Source organism: Thamnophis sirtalis, unplaced genomic scaffold (assembly GCF_051295495.1).
Source record: "Thamnophis sirtalis isolate CommonGarterSnake01/CBP01778 unplaced genomic scaffold, rThaSir2_p1.2 scaffold_12, whole genome shotgun sequence".
NCBI classification, from domain to species: Eukaryota; Metazoa; Chordata; class Lepidosauria; order Squamata; family Natricidae; genus Thamnophis; species Thamnophis sirtalis.
In genome coordinates, this window is record NW_028261392.1 from 55,089,460 (window position 1) to 55,103,268 (window position 13,809).

At 50.1% G+C, this 13,809-nt stretch overlaps 1 protein-coding gene across 1 annotated transcript in view; it reads right to left on the reverse strand.

The window, feature by feature from the left end:
- Window positions 1–13,809, reverse strand: part of LMX1A (LIM homeobox transcription factor 1 alpha) — a 71,382-nt gene that overhangs the window by 15,446 nt on the left and 42,127 nt on the right. The window contains exon 4 of the mRNA XM_087726297.1: window positions 9,429–9,595. Within this exon, the coding sequence (XP_087582423.1) occupies window positions 9,429–9,595 (167 nt within the window). The remainder of the gene's footprint in view (window positions 1–9,428; window positions 9,596–13,809) is intronic.

The window sequence follows — 13,809 nt, forward strand, 5'->3', positions numbered from 1 at the left end:
AATGAACACAATGAAGGTTTCTATAGACAAAAACATGGTTGCACCATGGGTTCACCTGTGTTCCCCATTGTGGCCAATCTCCACATGGAAAAGGTAAAAACCAAAGTCCTAAAATCCTTCACAGGTTTTCCACTCATTCACTAGTATATTATACCAGTGGTATAGGTATATGGACCATACTTAGGTCACGTTTGAAACACAGGAAGTGGAAGCTTTCACTAAACATATCAACTCTGTGGACATACTGTATATATTTAGTTCACATGGGAACATGTTAAAGAAAACAGTCTTGCTTTCCTGGACTGTGCAACGCACATTAAAGAAGACAGAAGCCTTAACTTTGAAATTTACAGAAAACCCCTACACAGCGCCCTCACATTTGCAAACCGGTAGCGAAGGTAAATTGATTTCACTCCTGGTCAGTGCCTATCCTTCCATTTCCCCACCATTATAACTGATGAAACTTCTTGGATGAGAAGTGAAATGCTTTCTTCCTCCTCAAGAAAAAAACAGTTCAGTTGCCTTTTTGGAAAAGCACCTGAGAATCTCCATAAACATTTTCTTCCAGTTTCTAATATCATCCTGTTGCCAGGTCTTTAGATCCACAACGATCCTTTTTAAAGGAGGTGGTGCAGTGGTTAGGGTGCAGTACTGCAGGCCACTTCAGCTGACTGTTATCTGCAGTTCAGCGGTTCAAATCTCACCGGCTCAAGGTTGACTCAGCCTTCCATCCTTCCGAGGTGGGTGAAATGAGGACCCAGACTGTGGGGGCAATTTGCTGACTCTGTAAACCACTTAGAGAGGGCTGAAAGCCCTATGAAGCAGTATATAAGTCCAACTGCTATTGCTATTGCTATTGCTAAATGCCAGGTTTGCTGGTATGTCAACTACTACCAGAAATATGTACCAATAATGACTTATTTTTGGCAAATGACAAAGCCAAGAAGGTCGCTTCATTCTGGCAATTTAAATGTTGATCTAGACACAGAAGAAGAAGAGACTCCTGAGGAGGCAGAGGGGTTCTTTGAGACTGTCAGTAAGGCCACTTGTTTATTAGATCCATCCCCCTCCTGCTTAGTTAAGGCCACCCAGGAGGTGATGTATGGTTGGATCCATCATTCTTGAAAGAGAGGTGGTTTAATCTCCTTGAAGAAAGTGGTGCATCCCCTCCTCAAGAAGCCATCATTGGATCTATTTTAATTCAGTCTCCAATCTTTCTAGGTAATATTGAGGAAAAGGGAGACAGGCTCCAGTTCCAGATGATTGTTAAAGAATTAGTTATTCTACTTATCCAAATAGAAAATTGTTTGTTTAGTTTGTTTCTTTGTTTGTTTATTTCATTTGTATGCTGCCCTTTTCCCCCGAGGGGGACTCAGGGCGGCTCACAACTCAAAACAAGGGAAGGGGGGATACAAACAATTTGACAACAACACAAAACAATACATAATTTAAAAGCGCAACAATCATACCATTCGAGATAGGGGCACGGTTCTTTAGCCCCAGGCCTGTCGGAACAGCCAGGTTTTAAGGGCTTTGCGGAAGGCCTGGAGGGTGGTGGGGGTGCGAATCTCCACGGGGAGTTCGTTCCAGAGGGTCGGAGCAGCCACAGAGAAGGCTCTCCTCCGGGTAGTCGCCAGTCGACACTGGCCAGCGGATGGAATTCGGAGGAGGCCTAGTGTTGAATACTAGCGCGGGAAATACAAGCGCGCGAATAAAGGACTCCTTCCCTGATTGGTTCCCGGGCGGAGCCGGTTCAATCCTCGCCCTGATTGGTCGAGCTACTCGACGCCCCATTGGCTCCTCGTTCAAACCCGGGGGTATAAATGTTTGGCGCGAACCACGCCACGTTGAATCGCAGTTTACTATGAGCTGAATAAAGTCACTTTCACTTGTCTCTTGTCGCGTCCTTCCCTTCGCTCCAAGATACAAAACTGGCGACGAAGGTGGGATTCCGATTCCCGCGACCACGGAGAAGAGCAAGCCAGCTGCCACCGCGTCTGAACCAGCTCGAACGCTAACTTCAGACTGAGAATTCCGGCAGCGAACGCGAAGTTTTTCTCCGCCTTTCCTCTCTCCCCCTCCGGCTCCACACCTCGATGGCATCTTCGCTTCCTCCTTTCGCGCCATTCGGCGGAGCCAGCGGAGAATCATGGGACAGTTTCATGGAACGTTTCGAGTGCTACCTGATCGCCTCGAAGAACCAGGCTCAGACCGACGAGGAGAAATGCAGCTTCTTCCTATCCTGCTGTGAGCCTTCCATGTTCGCCTCTGCGAGAGCCCTGGCCGCCCCGAGGCCAGCCTACAAACTCGGGTGGAGCGAGCTGATGTCCAGGCTGAGGAACCACTACGCTCCCTCACCCTCTCTCTTTGCACGCCGTTTCGCTTTCCGCCGCCGAGTGCAAAAGCCCAACGAATCCATCAGCCAGTTCCTGGAGGCTTTGCGCACAGTGGCCGCCCAGTGTGATTTTGCAGACCTGGAGGAGAACCTCGCGGAGCAGTTTGTGTGCGGGGTCCGCGACGTGCAATTGCGCAGCCGAATGCTCCGGAATCACAAGATTACCCTGATGCAAGCCGTGGAGACAGCGCGAGCGGCCGAACTCTCCGAGCAATCCACGGCCGACATGGAACGCCTCCAGCTAAACCCCCCCGCGCAAGCCGCCGCGGGGCCGTCCACCCAGACGAACCTCGTCGACGATCTCTCTCCTGCTGAAGACGAGGAGGAGGAGGAGGAAACCGTAGGGCAAATGAGGATGCAGCCGAAGCGGAGGCCACCCCAGCAACCGCCGACGCCCGTTCAGCCAGCCTCAAACGCACCTTGCCGCGGATGCGGCGGCCGCCACAGCCGCGCAGCCTGCCCGTTCCGCTCTGCCGTCTGCCGCCGCTGCCGAGGAGAAGGGCACCTCGCCAGAGTATGCCGGGCTCTCCTGCCAGCCCCGTCGTTTATGCAGCCCAGCGACCAGCGCCAGGCACCGCAACGCCGCCAGCAGCCACGTCCCGCGAGGCGCTCCGAGGACTGCCACTCAACCTACCAGCCCCCCAGCGCCGACTGCGTGGTCTACCAGGCATCCCACGTTCCCGCTGGCAACCGGAAAATAAGCACCGCCGTCCGGCTCGAAGGTCAGCTGTGCCAAATGGAGGTGGACTCCGGTTCATCCCGTTCTCTCCTTTCTTGGGCTTTGTTCTCCCGCCTTTGCCCCGGGGTCCCCCAGAGAAAGCTGCGCCCCGCCGGGGTCTCCCTCCTAGACTATCAGGGAAATGGGATTCCCACAGCTGGGATATACCACATCCGGGTGGAATATGGGAATTTTAAAGGGAAACTCCCAGTTTTAGTCGTTAGGAACAACCTGCCCGCTCTCCTGGGGTTAGAATGGTTCCCCGCCTTGGGCCTCACCATAGAAGGGGTACACAGGGTAGTTCCCCTCCCCGTAGATAGCGTCCTAGACGAGTTCGCTGATGTGTTCGATGGGAAATTGGGTTGTTACAAGGGTACCCCCATTTCTCTCTGCCTCGATCCCCAGGTCGCTCCCGTTAGGTTGAAGGCACGCAGGGTTCCTTTCGCATTGAGAGCAAAGGTAGACGCGGAACTTGATAAGCTTATTGAGCAAGGGGTACTCGAGCCCGTAGATCACGCCCGTTGGGAAACCCCCATAGTCCTCCCGGTCAAACCCGACGGATCGGTGAGAATATGTGCCGACTACAAGTCGACCATCAATTTGGCCCTGCAGGCAAACCCGTATCCGGTTCCCGTAGTGCAGCACCTACTCCACTCCTTAGGACAGGGCCGCATCTTCGCTAAGCTAGACATGGCACAGGCCTACCAGCAGCTTCCCGTAGACGACGATGCGGCTACAGCCCAGACCATCGTCACCCACCGCGGGGCTTTCCGTTGCCGCCGTCTCCAATTCGGCGTTTCGGTTGCCCCTGGGATTTTCCAGAGCCTCATGGAGCGGTTGCTCCACGGGCTCCCAGGTGTCGTTCCCTACTTCGACGACGTCCTGGTCGCAGCCCCCAGTCACTCGGAACTCCTGAAAACACTGCGGGAGGTCCTCACACGTTTCAGGGAGGCAGGACTGAAATTAAAGCGCAGCAAATGCGAAATTGCTGTTCCCAAAGTTGAATTCTTGGGGTTCCTCATTGATGCCCAAGGCATCCACCCCACTCCTTCCAAAGTTGCCGCCATCAAAAACGCACCCGCACCCACCTCTAGGGCGGAATTACAGGCGTTCCTGGGGCTCTTAAACTTCTACGCCCCTTTTATCCCCCACAAGGCGTCACTAGCTGAGCCGCTACACCGACTACTTGACCGGTCAGCGGCCTGGAAATGGGGTAGCCGTGAAGCGCACGCGTTCGCGGCTATAAAGGACATTTTAACTTCATCGGCAGTCCTAATCCAGTACAGCGATAGGATGCCTCTAATTCTGACTTGCGACGCCTCCCCCTATGGCATAGGGGCGGTCCTGAGCCACGTCCTCCCGAACGGCTCAGAAGCCCCCATAGCTTTCTATTCCCGGACACTCTCCTCCACGGAGCGGAACTACAGCCAAATCGATAAAGAAGCCCTGGCTGCAGTGTCCGGCATTAAGCGATTCCATGACTACCTTTATGGTAGAAAGTTCACCCTAGTCACGGATCACAAGCCCCTCCTGGGGCTACTGGCGGGCGACAAGCCAACTCCCCCCATTTTGTCCCCCCGCATGACTCGGTGGACGGAGTTCCTAACGGCGTATTCGTATACGCTGTTATACCGTCCGGGAAAACAGCTAGGGCACGCAGACGCCCTGAGCCGTTGCCCTCTGCCAGAGACGGACACAGCCCACGTGCCCGCACTCTCTGTTCTGTCCATCGCCGAATCCGACCTCCCCGTCTCGGCCGCGGACGTTGCAGCCGGCACAAAGGCTGACCCCGTCCTATCTCAGGTTGCTTCATGGGTTTTGAGGGGGTGGCCCACGGAAAAGGTAGCGGAAGAATTCCGCCCATTTAAAGCGCGACAAGCCGAACTCGCCCTTCACGGGGGTTGTCTTGTCTGGGGGGATAGGGTAGTGATCCCCAAAGCCCTACGGGCACGAATCCTGCCCGCACTCCACAAAAACCACCCAGGCATAGCGCGAATGAAAGCCTTAGCCCGTAGCTACGTGTGGTGGCCCTTGTTAGACTCGGAAATTGCAGACTACGTTGGCCGATGCAGGGTCTGCCAAAACTCTAGGCCGAATCCCCCCACAGCCGCCCCTCGTGAGTGGGAAATCCCTAGAGGCCCATGGTCCCGTATACACATCGACTTCGCCGGCCCCTTCCACGGCCGGAACTTCATGATAGTGGTCGATGCTTACTCCAAGTGGGTGGAGCTGGTAATCATGACCTCCACCACAGCGGAGAGCACAGTGAGGGCCCTCCGTAAGATGTTCGCTACCCATGGGTTACCGGATGTGATAGTTTCCGATAACGGGCCCCAGTTTACCTCCACCACGTTCCAAGAATTCCTGGCCGAACAAGGAATCAGACACGCGGCCACGGCCCCTTATCACCCAGCTAGTAACGGCCGGGCGGAGCGAGCAGTTCGCTCAGCGAAAGAACTTTGGGCCGCATGGACCAGGGCGACTGGCAAGAAAGAGTAGCGGCCTACCTCTTGAGCCAGCACTCCATACCCTGTCCGACGACCAATAAAAGTCCCGCGGAGCTCTTGATGGGTAGGAGATTGCGGACCCCCCTAGACAGGCTCCATCCATTATACGCAGGGGATCCGCCAAGCAACCTGGGGGCCTTTCCTTCCCACGCGTTTAAGTTAGGGGACCCTGTATGGGCCCGTTCCTTTTCTGGGGATCCACGGTGGGTTCCCGCAACCATCACAGCTCTGACCGGCCCCTGTTCCTTCAGGGTCGCCCTGGCCGACGGAACACAATGGAGGCGCCACGTGGACCAGTTAAGGCGTCGCCTTCACGCAGAAACAGACGGCCCAAGCCCCTCAGACACCCGCTCACACCAGGAGCCACCCTCGTTGACCTTTTCCCCAACGGACCGTTTCCAGCCGGGGAACGGGAGGCATGCCGATGCGAACTTGCAGGACAGGCGCGCCCCAACCGGCTACTCTTTTCCTCGAAGCCCTTATCGAGACTCTGAACCTACACCCCAACTAGACTGCGCGGGGCCGCTACCGGACACTCCTGTTGCCACGGAGACGCTACCCCGGACAGATGGACATCGGGCACGGGACCCGGGGCCAGCGCCTCCTCTCGGGGTCACGCCGCACGTTCACCGCCCCACCACGGACACTCCTCCACCGGCGGTTCCCCCCCCGTCGACAACCGCCGGGGAGCCACGAAGATCGGGACGAGAACGCCACCGGCCCGCCTACCTACAGGACTATGTTTGCCCTTCCTAAAGGAACTCTTTGACTGGGGGGGAGGGGTGTTGAATACTAGCGCGGGAAATACAAGCGCGCGAATAAAGGACTCCTTCCCTGATTGGTTCCCGGGCGGAGCCGGTTCAATCCTCGCCCTGATTGGTCGAGCTACTCGACGCCCCATTGGCTCCTCGTTCAAACCCGGGGGTATAAATGTTTGGCGCGAACCACGCCACGTTGAATCGCAGTTTACTATGAGCTGAATAAAGTCACTTTCACTTGTCTCTTGTCGCGTCCTTCCCTTCGCTCCAAGATACAAAACCTAGTCTGTGGGATCTAATCGGTCTGGTGGAGGTAATTGGCAGCAGGCGGTCTCTCAAGTACCCAGGTCCAATACCATGAAGGGCTTTAAAATCTAGACTGGGTGTTGGCAACCTGCGGTTCTAGAGTTGCATGCAGCTCTTTCTGGGCCCCCAGTGGCCCTGTCGTGGCAGAGGGATGAAAGAGCTGTCACCTTGTCATGACCATGGTGATGGGCAGAGCCTTAGTGTGGGAGCGAAGTTATGGGGCAACAGCATTCCACCTTCGTCACAGTACATTTGCTGTTGCTGCCAGCAAAGAAGGCTGGGAGAGAAGTGTGGGGGTAGATCTTTCAGGGTGGAGGGCCTTCCCCCAAGCCTGGCTTTCCTTCTCCCTCATCGGGGAGGCCAAGAGAAGGAAGGGGGCAACTTTGGAAAGTGTTCCCCTCCCCCGGCTGAGCACCAGGCACAAAAGCCCAGTGGGGGGGGAGGTGGCTGGCTCGGCAGAAGTGTCCCCATTGGTGAGTCGGACAGTGGAGAGGCCTGGCCCAGCTCTCACATCTGCCCCACTGTTCAGCACCTCCAACATGAGCTGCCACATTTGAAATGTGGTGCCCCTTTGATCTAGCCGGGCAGTGATGGCTGGGGCAATGGGGGGGGGGCAGAGGATGCATCAGGGCTGCTCCCCCTCCTCAGCAAGCAGGGCCTGGAGGAGTGCAGAGAGTTGCGGGCTGAGCGCCAGAGGGTCAGAAGGCATGTTCCGATGTTGCCCCAACAAGTGTTTCCAGCGCATGCTCCTCCCGAATTGGATTTGGGAATGGGGAAGGGAGCAGGGAGAAGGGTAGTGGGGTTTCTAAGAGGAGAAGCCATCTGGCTTTCCTTTTGGCATGAGGCAGGGGGATAAGACCCAATACCCCCTCCATGGTCTGTCCTCTGTTTTTGCAGTGCCTTGTGCAGCACAGTGAAAGCTAGTGTGCATCACAATGGGGGAGATGCCCCCCCCCCGTCTCCTGGAGCCCATTCCCTGCCCCACTCACCCTTGGCAACTCATTCTCTCGGGGAGGAGAGCAGGTTGTGCATCCAGCACCAACCAAGGCCAGAAGTAGGGTTGGGATAATGCATCTTTGAAGTGTGTGCAGTGATCTAAGGCAGCAATCTTGTGGTGCTATGATGTAACAGCCTGACAGTCACTCCTTTTGCAACCCAAGGTTTATTTTTGTATCTTTCCAGAGAGAGAGAGAGAGAGAGAGAGAGGGAGGGAGGGAGGGAGGGAGGGAGGGAGGGAGAGGGAGGGAGGGAGGGAGAGAGAGAACATGGCCGAATTTCCTTACAGTTATTCCCTGGGTGTGAGGGTTGGGATGTGGGGGTGGGGAGTTGGGGAGGGAGGGAGGGAGAGAGAGAAAGAAAGAGAGAAAGAAAGAGAGAGAGAGAGAGAGAGAGAGAGAGAGAAAGAGGTATGAGAGCAAGAAAGAGATATGAGAGAGAAAGAGATATATAGTTAGAGCCATAGAGAGAGATGGGGGAGACAAAGAAAGAGATGAGAGAGAAAGAGAGATAGAAGGAGAAAGAGAGAAAGAGATGAGAGAAAGAAAAAGAGAGATAAGAGAGGGGTAGGGAGATAGAGAGAAAAAGAGATGAGAGAGCGAGTGAAAGCGAGATCAGAGAGAAAGAGAGAGATAGAGTCATAGAGAGAGATAGTGGGAGGAAGAGAGGGAAAGAGATGGGAGAAAGAAAGAGATGAGAGAGAAAAAGAGAGATGCGAGAGGAAGGGAGAGGGAGATAGAAAGAAAGAGAGATGAGAGGGAGAGGGAGAGATGAGAGAGAAAGAGATGAGAGAGGGAGGGAGGGAGAGGGAATAGAGAGAAAGGGAGAAAGACAGAGGGAGAAAGAGGAAGAGAGAGATGTTAGAGGGAGAGGGAGATAGAGAGAGGGAGGGAGAGAGAGAAAGAGAGGTGAGAGGGAGAGGAAGAGAGGGAGAGAGGGAGATAGAGAAGAAGAGATGAGGGAGCGAGTGAAAGAGAGATGAGAGCGAAAGAGAGAGATAGAGCCATAGAGACAGATAGGGGGAGGGAGGGAGAGAGAGAGAGAGAAATGAGAGAGAGAAAGAAAGATGAGAGAGGGGGAGGGAGAGGGAAATAGAGAGGGAGAAAGACAGAGGGAGAAAGAGAGAGATGTTAGAGGGAGAAAGAGGGAGAAAGAAAGAGAGAGGAGAAAGGGGGAGGGAGAGGGAAATAGAGAGGGAGAAAGAAAGAGAGGGAGAGAGATTTCTCACTCACACCCACAGAGAAAAGAAAACACCAGGAGACACAAAACCCACATAGACGTGACTGGGGGGGGAGGTCATGTGACTGGTGGGAGAGAGTGAGTCAAGTTGGCCATGCCCACCCAGGTTTTGTGGCTCCCGGTGTTTTCTTTTCTGTGGGAAGCGGGTCCAAATGGCTCTTTGAGTGTTTAAGGTTGTAGACCCCTGATCTAGATGAATTTTGGTTGGGTTTCAGATTAATATGGAGGAGCACTTACTGTATTTTTAATGATTTCTTATGGAGCCAGGACAGAAGCAATGCATTAGATTTAATTGCATGCAGCCGAGAGTCTGTGCTGAATGGGAAGACCCTTATCAATTAAATTAGAAATATAAAGAATTATTGTTTTTGGATCACAATATGCATGAGTTACGGAAACATCAATCTCTATAAGTATCTTGGGACACAAAGACCTTAGTCAGTAAAAACTGCCAACCATAATAGATCCTACATATAGGATTCCAATGTCTTCTGATTATTAAAATGTACCTTCCTACATGGCTTAGAAGATACTTCAAATGATGCTTTAAATGCTCGGCGTTGCTGTGTGGTTAGGATTGTCCGGGGCCTCTTGGGCCGTTTATGATCCCTGATCTCCTCCGCTGCTTTCTCAGTCTCTTCCATTTTGCAGAAGCTGGCCTCATCGTCACTTTTACCTTATAATATAAAAACAACCCATTGCAATAAAATTCACAAATTGTTATAATTAAAATATTTAGCTTTAAAATGTTGCACAAAAACTTTAATAAATGAACACAGATGTAATTTGGGAAGCTACTTCCAATAAAGTGTTGTGCAGTACATGTGTTTCAGGGGTGGGTTGGTCGGCGAACCCGGAAGTAAGTAACTTCCGGGAACGCCGAAGGGTCCACCCGCCTGCCCGTGTTTCTTACCCGGTTTTGATGAGTTCTGCTCTTCCACGCATGCGCAGGACGCATACAGCGCCTGCGCGATCCTCCAGGAGCAGCTGGAGCATCGCACAGACGCTAGTACGCATGCGTGCACTGCGCGTGTGCACGAGGACGCCGCCGGCCCCATTCCAACCGAACTGGTTGGAACGGGGCGAGAAACCCACCCCTGATGTGTGTACATGTTGGTATGCACCTGCCTCACAGGTGTGTGGTTGTCAGGGAAACAGGAGGAAGAAAGAATATTAAGTATGTTTACCACCTTACAAATACAAACTTTGTGTTATGACTGATGTCTACATTCAGAGAATGTGGTTTTAAACAAACACATGACACATTCAAATTTTAATTCCAACTTGCAATCTAAATTGAGTATATTCCATTGTACTATCTTAGTATCACTTTAAGTCTATGTAGACAAATTCTACATGAAATCAAAATACCATTGTAAAAATGACAGAATGTATGAAAGTATTGGCATAATGAGATTACTGTTCTAATTTTTAAAAAATAGCTTTTTAAAATGTGCTTTCAGACACTCAATTTCTTTTGAGTGCAAAACACAGAACATGAGACAACTGGAAGTAAAAGGAATCAGTGGTTTTTCTCTTCTAATTCTTGATCTTGAAGAATTGCATTGCAGCCAGTGGTGGGATTCAAATAATTTAACAACCGGTTCTCTTCCTTAATGACCAGCTGGGTAGGCGTGGCTCAGTGATCATGTGACTTTGTGGGTGTGGTCAACCCAACGTCACTAAGGTCAATGGGCGCTTCGCCTTAGCTGTTGCAATGTCATAAGGGTTAACCAGAGAGGCAGTTTCTGTAAGCAGGGCAATAAAGATTAGGCTAGAAACAACACCAGAATGTTTCCTTCCTGCCTTCCCTTTACAGGGATTAGCCCTGTAAAGTGGAAAGAAACAAAAGGAGATTTCTTCCAACAACCGGTTCTCCGGACTGCTTAGAAAGTTAACAACCGGTTCTCCCGGATAGGTGCGGACAGGCTGAATCCCACCACTGACTGCCGTGACCCGTCAAAACCGCGCTCAACTAAACCGCACCCGATTAAACCGCGTCGCTGACATCATCAACAGGGCGACAACAGCCAGCGCGGAGAAAGAAGGGCGCTTTAAATAGCACTTTGAAAGCAATCCGATTCAACTTAAAGTAAGGGTTAGCTTTAGGGTTAGGTTTAGGGTTAGGTTTAGGGTTAGGTTAAGGGTTAGGGTTAGGTGTAGGGTTAGGTTAAGGGTTAGGTTTAGGGTTAGGTTAAGGGTTAGGATTAGGTTTAGGGTTAGGTTAAGGGTTAGGTTTAGGGTTAGGGTTAGGGTTAGGTTAAGGGTTAGGTTTAGGATTAGGTTTAGGATTAGGTTTAGGGGGGTTAGGTTTAGGTTTAGGGGTTAATTTTAGGTTTAGCATTTACAGCGTGCTTCTGTCTCTGCGCTGTTGTCGCCCCGTTGATGACGTCAGCGACACGGTTTAGTCGGGCACAGTTTTGTGGTGGAACCCTGATTGCAGCCCTACCAGGAATAGCTGGGTATATTGAAGCTGTAAATGAAGGTGAATGAGAATTTAAAATTAAGTTACATGTTAGGGTTAGTAGCTCTTCTAATTTTGTGGAAACTTTAAAAAAATGATTTGCATTGAAATCACTTTTAAAAACCCCAATGCAAGGCAGGGATAAAATTTTGAAGCAAGTGACTGTAGGTAGGAAGTTTATCCTGGCCTATTTGCATACTGTTATCTCATTTAGGGTCATTTACTTTTTTAAACTCTTACTCTTTTAAACTCTTACAAACTATTTGCAAATTTGTAAATGTGTTTTGGAGCCTTATCCTGGATGTGTAGCTTACCAGATTTTAAAATAGAACAAATAAGCACTTATCCTCAGTATTCTAAAAACATTCAGACTTTATTCCTGCTGTATTTCCTTTGTCCAAACTTATTACCCCGCAACTGTACTGATTTGGAATTCCCACCACTCCCAACAAACCTAGGGGATTGTTGAGAGCTTGAAAATGGAAGACCGAGGAAAACTTAGAGAATTAGAGTGATAAAATATTTCCCAACTCTGATTGCATTTGAAGCATGAAACAGAGAAAGTTTAAAACGACCGATTGGAAAAATGGTGCTGAGAGACTCCTATCCAAAGAAAGAAAAATAGCTTCAACACCCCCCAAACACCTGCTTACCAAATCCCCCCAAATAATGGAAAGTTGGTTCTGCTTTAACATAAGCAATGCTTTTAATTAACTCTCCTCCACAGACAGGGTAGAAATTAATTAATCTTTAAAATTCCTCCTTATGTCACATGGCAAAAGACAACAGGCGGTGTATATTGTCTGCACTGACCTCGACTCAATAGGGGAAAGCAATGAAATACTGGATTCATGAAAAAAGATGAAAAAAAATTCTTTGGTTTGAGGGAATTAGGGGAAGGAGAGATGTTAGTGAATTTTTAATTGGAAAGACGGCACTTCTTTCACAGGCCTCTGTTTACTTAGGCTTGGCCACTGGGGTTTAGAGGAGGGAATCATTGAATGAGGAGCTTTACAGATTATGGACAACATATGGCTTCCAGTATTTTCTGCTTTATCTTCATTTTCTCACAAGGATGGTCCTGAGTTTTCGTGCTGCTACTTCATCCCTTGGGTTTCTAAATGGGATTGTAAAGAAAGATACTGACCAAGCAGGAATCTGCTGTCATTTCATAGCTGACTAAACGTCCCGGAGAAGGTCTGGTCTTGCTTGCATTCCTACTTTGTTCTGAGTTACAGTCGACTTCTGCTGCTAAGCTAAATGTGCTTGCAACAGAGTGTGCAACAGAGGTGGGTTCCTGCCAGTTCGCACCAGTTCGGTAGAACCGGTTCGTCAAATCTACTGAACCGGTTAGAAGAGGTTCCACCAGTGGACCCGGAAAGCAGGCCACACCTACAGATGAGGTTCCAAAAATTTTTGAAACCCACCACTCACACACACACACACACACACACACACACACACACACACAGACTCACACAGAGAGAGAAAGAGAAAGAAATGAAGAAAGGAAGAAAGAAAGAAAGAAAGAAAGAAAGAAGAAAGAAAAAGTGAGAGAGATGAAAGAAAAAAAGGAAAAAGGGACAGAGAGACAAAAGGAAGGAGAGAGAGAGAGAGAGAGAGAGAGAGAGAGAGAGAACACATGGCCGGCAAGCCACTCCCACCAGGTCACATGGCTGGCAAGCCACTCCCACAAAGGAGGCCACACCCACAGAGTAGGTTCGAAAAAAATTTGAAACCCACCACTGGTGTGCAACAAATTAAGACAACCCTTGGAGATGCCAGACCTCATGCAGGAATCTGGAAAACTCCAAGAGGCTTTCCATTTAGAACAGTGCTTTAGGATTTGTTAAATTATATGCAAATAGTTCCAAAATCAAGTGGTTTTAAGTAAAGGATAGCACATTGGCAATGGTGACAAACAAAGAAAAAAAAAAGATACTGCAGAAATTGAAACCAAAATTCTATCCAGTGGGCTGATCTTCCACAAGGATGAGGGAATTCACAGTGAAACTGGGAATGATGGAGATAAATAGTTATTTTAAATTATAATAACAATATTGTTTCTGATCACAAGTACAAAGATGAGAAACTCTCTGCTCAATTATTGTGAAAACTTTTTTATTTGCATTGATACTGCCGAAATAGCATAATTACATCTGGATGGATTTTATATAAAATGGCGAAGTAATGGATAAGACAGTGGTATCATTAAGAAAATCCTTTACCTAATATGGAACAGGAATATTAATGCTGGCCCTAAAGACCAATGCAGTGGTAAGATGTTACAGTGAATATCTTCACTCTAACAAGTGGGAAGCAACTCCTGTTCCGAGTTGGCAAGAGATGGCTTGGTACAATTGTATTTAAGTAATTTCCAGGCTACTAGTAACTGAAAGAGTCTCAGCCAGCACTGGGGAAAAATC